Source organism: Asparagus officinalis, chromosome 4, assembly GCF_001876935.1.
Source record: "Asparagus officinalis chromosome 4, Aspof.V1, whole genome shotgun sequence".
Classification (NCBI taxonomy): domain Eukaryota; kingdom Viridiplantae; phylum Streptophyta; class Magnoliopsida; order Asparagales; family Asparagaceae; genus Asparagus; species Asparagus officinalis.
The window spans coordinates 65,202,637-65,210,381 of NC_033797.1; the positions used below are offsets into that span (position 1 = coordinate 65,202,637).

The window sequence follows — 7,745 nt, forward strand, 5'->3', positions numbered from 1 at the left end:
TACCCATATTTTTTTGCTGGGAGTGGGTGTGCACAGCGAATCTCCGCCGTCCTTTTTTTTTTCTTGCTGCTGGAGAGTCGTTTCAAGTATGACGGCTACGGTTTTTTTTAGCTCCTTTTATAAGTGATATGAGACCATGAATAATTTAGGTAGAAAAAATTTGGGAATTCTATTTTTGATATTCTTTGCTGTAATTATGTGTATTTCTATATTTTCTCTTAATTTTTTAAGGATTCATATCTTGTGAGATTTAAGAATATACAGACGTAATCCCTCTCAATGTTCTTTGATTGATTTTCTTTGCAACCAACCTGATTGGATGTGGAGTAGACAATCATAGATGAATTTGCCATTAAAAGCATGGTAGTAAATCGACAATTCTTTCATTATGATTAAAAAATACAACTTTAATCACCTTCAACAAGTAGGAAGGAAAAATTGATATTACTTAAACAAGAGCTATTATACGGACTACATACTAACATACTCCACTTTTCTTATGACTAACTTCTGTAGTGTACTTATTTAGTATTTTTCTTGTCAAAAGTGATAATATATAACATGGTACTACCCTATAATACCCCAGATTTAATGTCCGGACCCATATCCAACAACCAACACCACACTCATCAACCCACAAGAATTCCACCCCCTTCATACATGTGATTGTTGTCACTTGCCCTTTATTACTTTCATCTACCCTATTAACTCTTTTGTGTGAAGTCTACCAACTGCCATTTAAATTCTATCTACTGACCTCTTAACGCTCTACTATAAATAACCCCACTTCCCTCAAGATCAAATTACACAAAAAAAATCAACCAAAAAATAAAAATCAAAATGAGACGCTCTCAGGACCTTAACGTTACTAGACTAAGCACCGCAACCCTCCGTCCCTCCGAGCCTACTGAGAGGAGGTACATGTTCCTGTCAAACATAGACCAAGTCTTAAACTTTAGTGTTGAGACTGTTCATTTCTTCAATGCCAATGCTGAACATCCGATCGAGTCGGTCATCGCTACATTGCGATCGGCGGTGGAGAGAGTGCTCGTGCCGTACGATTTTCTTGCGGGAAGGCTGAGGCTGGATGAGAGTAAGGGGAGGTTGGAGATTGACTGCAATGCAGCCGGAGTTACGTTTGTTGTGGCTAAGTGTGAGCTCGAATTGGCTGAGTTGGGGGTGATCTCGAGTACCCAAACCCGGCGTTTCGACAGCTGGTGACTATGACGGAGGCCGCCAGTGGTCGTGGACTGGAGGACCGGCTGCTCTGTGCTTTTCAGGTAAACCCACACTAAACACTCACTGCAATTCCAAAGTTTCGCTACGGTTTAATTAAAATGAAATTTAAGTTGGTATCAGAGCGTTCTAGCTAGGTTGAAATGCCATCTAGGTTGAAATATCATCAAAAATGTTTTAATAGGGATTTGAAAATGGAATATCATTATATATAGTAATTCAAGTTATTTTCATTTATATTTTGCAGATAATTTCCTAGTTAGGGGCTGTTTGTTTCGTTTCCCCCAGAATCCAAAACCCACTTTCCTTCATTTTTTCACTTTCCCCCACTTTCCAAAACCCACTTTTCTTTACTTTCTCCACTTTCCTCCAATAATATTGTGACAACTCATCTCATCACATCTCATTTCATACTTTTAAAAATAAACAAAACTGACAACTCATCTCATCACATCTCATTTCATACTTTTAAAAATAAACAAAACACAAGAAATGAGTCACATCAATCAACTCATCTTAAAAATAAACAAAACACAAGAAATGAGTCACATCAATCAACTCATCTAACTCACTTTCCCTCACTTTACTTCATTTTCTATCATCTTTAAAAATTATTCACATCATCCAATAATATGATGACAACTCATCACATCTCATTAAAATTTCTTTCCATCACTTTACATAAAAAAAACAAGGAAATTGATTTTCCTAAGTATGTGTCACATCATCCAATAATATAATGACAACTCATCTCATCTCATCTATTTTCCCCCACTTTTAAGAATGAACCAAACACAAGAAAAGAACCTAAACAAGGAAAGTGAAGGAAAACATCAACAACTACTCACATCAACCAATAATATGGTGACAACTCATTTTCATCCCCACTTTCGGTTATAGCTTTGACGAACCAAACCTCTGAAAGTGGAGGAAAACATCAAAATTCACTTTCTTTTCCCCCACTTTCCTTCAATTTCGGTCTTTTTTTGCGAAACAAACAGGCCCTTAATGTATTCTCTCAAAATATATTTGTCGTCTAGATTTCCCTGCAAAAACATATTAGAATATAAAATTAGAAAACTTCAGTCTACGCTGTATGCTTAGAGCTATGTGCACTGTAATCAATTGTTACGAGCTTATACTCTAGCATCCTAAAGTGTTTTTTGGAGAGTAAATTATTTACTGTTAGCATGGAGCTAGGTAGGCTTTATGTAAGTTGTACTTCAGGCGTGACCCCAACTAGGTGGTGTACTTCACAAAGGTTCAGGGCAAAGGGTAATTTGATGATATCCCTCTTAACTTTAGGCATTTCTCAGATAACTCCCATAACTTTCAAAGCGTCAAAAACCCCCCATTAAGTTTTGGGGTTCCCAGGAAAACCCCTCCTATATAGTTTAATGTTTTTCAAAATATCTCAGAAACTCCCACATTTGAGGGGGTTTCAAAGATCCCGGCAACCGTTACTTTGGAGCGTAAATTTCTGACAAAATTTAAAAGAGGTTCTGCGACATTTTGAAAGTTAAGAGAAGTAATTGGAGAAATGCCCAACCTTAAAAGGGGTCTTTGTGAAATATACCCACGGAAAAATATCTTGTTGTCTTTTTGCAATAGCGTCAAGGCGCATTGGTACAAAGTAGGCTCGAATTTACTCCTGGCTGGGGCACGGATCGAATTAGGCTGTGCGCACGAGGACATAATTGCGTCCACGGCAGAAAAACAAAGTAGATAGATTGTTCCTCGACTCCACGACACCATATATATTTCCTTTTCTTTTATTATTAATTACGCGTGACGACGATTTTTAAGTTTTCCACTGGGCCCACGTGCTAAAAAATGTTATATACGGACTTCTGTATATGGAAAAATAATTAGAACAAATTTATGCGTACGTGTTTCGTCATAAATTTTAAGTTGTACCAAGTCTTTTATAATTTTTTTTTTTTGACTGAAAAAACAGGGTGAAAACCCTGTTCATTTGAGAATCTTATTGCAAACCAAAACAAAGTACATCACAGCTAGTTGTAGACTCGCAAGGGGTAAAGCAGACCCTCAGCGACTCTACAGCTATCAGACCCATATTACATACTTACATACAAGGGATACATAAACATCACTAGAGCACATAGAGATTAAGGAAAAGATAGAAAGTCTCATCAGTTTTTCCAATACAAAAGGGAGTAACCATCTAACAGAGTTTATGGAGAAGCTTGAGTTGGTGGACTTGGGGAAAAGTGATCCCCAGAAGCATCTGCGTTATTCTTTGCTAGCTCCTGTAGACCAATGGGTGGACTTGGGGAAAAGTGATCCCCAGAAGCATCTGCGTTATTCTTTGCTAGCTCCTGTAGACCAATGTTGATGGCAGCTCTACGGAGACTCCTTGCCAACCTCTCCCTAGCGGCACCTGCCCAAAATATTGTATATCTCCCAATATTAGAGGCAATGATAGCAGGATTAGATTGGCTATCCTTAAAAATTAGAGAGTTTCTACTAAACCAGATCCACCAACAGGTGCATGGTAGCAGTATCTTCCAAATAGTTCTGATATCCTTGCAAAGATTGGGAGATTTATGGAACTCAAAAAGCTCTTCCATAGACTGAGGCCAACTATTTGGTGAGAGAGAGGGTAAGATAGAGGACCAGATAGTGCGAGCAAAAGGGCATTCAATAAAAAGATGAACATGAGTTTCTACACCAGTTAAACGGAAAGAACACCTCGGGTCCCCAGTCCAGCCCTTAATGATCAAATTTGCCTTGGTGTTCAACTTCTTGTTTGAGATGATCCAGGAAAGAACTTTGACCTTGATAGGAATAGAAGTTTTCCAGATCATACTAAAAAATTTAGATTTAATACCTCCAGAGTTGACGAAGGAATAGAGGGACTTAACTGAGTAAGTTCCCGATGGATTGTGTGGCCACCAGAGCTTATCTGGAGTTGGGGAGATACTGAGGTTGGAGGATGCTAGAAGGGTAAGAAGGTGATGCTTGTCTAACCTTTCTGATGGAGAAATTCCTCTTCTGATAAGAGGATGCCAAATCCAGACGTTGTTTAGAAATCTGCCTTGAGATCTGATGCTGCAGTTCTGAGAAAGAGCAAGATGATATGCTTTTGGAAATAGACTACAGAGGGAGTTTTGCGCAATCCATTTATCATGCCAGAAACTACCAGCTTTGCCGTCCCCGATGTTCCACTTAATCAGGTTGAAGAAGGTGGATTTGATGGAGGATAGATCTTTGCAGAACCTTGACGCCGAGCACTTAGGTGGATGAGCAAAAGGGTTAGAATCATCTTTTGAGTAGACAGAGAAAAACACTTTGCTTATTAAAGAATTTCTGTCAAAAATTCTCCATAACCATTTAGAGAGGAGAGCTATGTTGAAGTTTTCAGTGTCTATAACCCCAAGCCCTCCTTCAGCCTTGGACTTACAGACTTTTCCCCATTTGATAAGGCATTTGATGTTCGATTGAGATTGGCTACCGTTCCAAAGGAAATTTCTTCTGATTCTATCTATAGCCTTGATTAACCATTTCGGCAACTTGAAGAAGGACATATAGTAGAGGGGGAGAGAAGATAAAACTGAATTGAGAAGAGTTAGCCTTCCACCGATAGAGAGGGACTTGTTCTTCCATAACGAGAGTTTCTTTTTAAAAGATTCTAGAAGAGGTTGCCACTCTTTTTTGGAGAGTGATCCTCTTTTGAGAGGAAGGCCCAAGTATGAAAAAGGGAGAGAGCCAACAGAGCAACTGAGGATCTCAGCTAGCGTCTTACCTTTATGGGGAGATTTACCGAGGTAAAAGAGATTGGATTTGAGGGTATTAACTCTGTGGCCTGATATGTTAGCAAAAATAGTGAAACGCATTCTCTCATAACGCCCAGCAGGCGGAATCGCTTGCACCGTGCGGGGCGTTCTGGGCCATGTGACTCAGGAGACGAGAGACAGTGATGGTATTTTAATGCCCCCCTTGAGCTATCACAGTACCCCACGTGGTGAGGTGTTCTGATAGGATTCCTAGTTCTTTTATATTATTTGTACTAATTCAATATTTTTTACATATTGAACACCATGGGTGACTCTGATCGTTGAAAGGTTTCAACTTAGGGTCCATTTGGTTTGCAAAAGAGGCGGGTGAAAGCCTGACAAAAACACTGTTTTTGTCAGGCTTTTAGCCAAAAACGCCTCTTTAAGAGGGTCCATTTGGTTTGTAAAATATTTTTTACATATTTTTTAAGAGGCGTTTTTGGCTGAAAGCCTGACAAAAACAGTGGTTTTTGTCAGGCTTTCACCAAGCCTCCATCCCAAACAAACGCGCCCTTACAGTATTGTGTTTAATTTCCGATAGCTTCATTATAAAAAAAATATTTTCCACATATTGACTCGTTCTGCAGTTTAACTAATCTAAACTTACTAGTAGAACGCATGTAAATTGGATTTTTAAACAAGGTAGAAATGTGTTTAACCCTTCAAGAGATAGCCTCTCTACTTAATTTGTTGGGTGAGAGATAACCCCGCCATATAGAAAGGAAGAAGGGATAACAGATTGCTCATTCTTATTTCCAAAACACTAGAAAAGATTATAAGGATTAAAAAGTTTATAAACAAGTTAGCCAATTTAACTCTTTAATTGGTGAACTAATAAGCTAATTACGTTAATTTCTTCTACGTAATTATTATCTTTAAACCTTTATCAATTGGGATAATTAATTTTGGACTTCTCTAGATTACAAGGGGAAAATAGACTGATCTCCACCATGACAGCTTTAAAACTAATTTCTTTAATCTAATAAAATCATTACCATATATTGTCAAAGTTTTTGATCGACAGTATAATTTGACAAATAATTTCATTAATTTTACAGGTAACATCATTCAAATGCGGCGGCTCGCCGCCCTCGCCTTCAACAGACCCCTGCCCTTCCCCCCTTTGAACGACCGCCGTCTCCTAGCCGCCCGATCTCCACCGCGTGTCACGTTCTCGCACCCCGAGTTCCTCAAGCTAGAGACGCTCCCCACTCCTCATACCACAATGCTCGACCCCCTTGAGGAGACCCTAGAGTTCAAGCTCTTTCACCTCGACACCAACAACATTTCGACCCTCAAAGAGAAGGCCAAAATGAATCGCGGCGAAGAACTGGATCCCCGCGCGGTAACCAGCTTCAATGTCGTTATCGCGCATTTATGGCGCTGCAAAGCATTGGCGACAAACGAAGCTCACGACGTTAACAAAGTATCAACTGTCCTTTACGCTGTAGATATCAGGAGGAGGTTCGATCCTCCTCTCCCAGTATCCTACACGGGGAACGCAGTGTCAAGCGCGTATGCTAGGGCGACTTGTTACGAGCTCGCAAATAGCTCGTTGTCGCGAATTGTCGGGATGGTTAGAGAGGGAGCGACTAGGATGACCGACGAATATATTCGATCAGTAATCGACTGGGGGGAGTTGTATAAAGGGTTTCCTTACGGCGATGTGTTTGTGACTTCTTGGTGGAAATTAGGGTTTGCGGAGGTTGAGTATCCATGGGGGAAGCCGATATATTCGTGTCCCGTGACGCATCCGTGCAGAGATATTGTGTTGCTTTTCCCACGCATAGAAGGTGCAGATAAAGGGGTGAATGTGCTGATTTCACTTCCGAAGGGTGACATGGAAAAATTTGAGAGATTGTTTTATAAGCTTTTGGATGAAATGTAGTCTGAGATTTGATCATGATATATACTATGAAATAAGATACAATAAGAAGTATGTGTATAATTTGTGTGAGCTAGTAATATCCTTTTTATTTATATATTCACGCGTATCTTTCAAGTTGTAGGACAACTTAAAATTGCCTTTTAAATCATCATAGTTACTACTTCAGCATTTAAATTGAAATCAGTTCTCAATTTTCTTTGCACATAATTATGTTAGGAAACAAGATTAGATTAATATATTATAATGTGGTACAAGGATTTGAATCGTCTCCTCTAAAAGAAAGTAGTAGAGGGGCCACTAGCTTTAATCACATCTATTTATTATTTTTTGATCAATGAAATAAATTTTATTCATTTACCAAATATGAAGTTATGTAGTACGTCAAAACTTCCAGTGCAATGCCTGGAAACCCACTATCACAGAGATTACATATTACATATTCTCAAGTTTCTCTTTCAAATGTAAATGAATTCTTTTATTCAAGACCTTGGAATAAATGGAAGTTTTCATTGCACGAAAGAGGAGTTTGGGGTCCCGAGTTTTGCGTTGAAATATTCTCAAATTCATTTCCTGCCATATCAAGTAGACTGTGACAGATAAATCCATTATTCTCTTAAGCTTTTTCATAAACGAACTCCCTTAAGGTTGAAGCTATACCAATTGATTATAAGATTCCAGTTGCAAGACCTCCAAACATAGCTCAGCCAATTCATCACTTTGTTCCCAACATGAGCTGAATACTGACATTCAAAGAAAAGATGCTGACAGGTTTCCATTTGATGATTAGAACATAAGACACATTGATTTGTGTCAAGAATCCTCAT

At 38.9% G+C, this 7,745-nt stretch overlaps 1 protein-coding gene across 1 annotated transcript; it reads left to right on the forward strand.

Moving 5' to 3' along the window:
- Positions 811–7,021, forward strand: LOC109838829 (omega-hydroxypalmitate O-feruloyl transferase-like). The gene is given in 4 exon segments (XM_020407253.1): positions 811–1,176; positions 1,179–1,280; positions 4,353–4,443; positions 6,092–7,021. Coding segments are annotated over 4 exon segments (1,359 nt in total). The 5' UTR covers positions 811–840; the 3' UTR covers positions 6,922–7,021.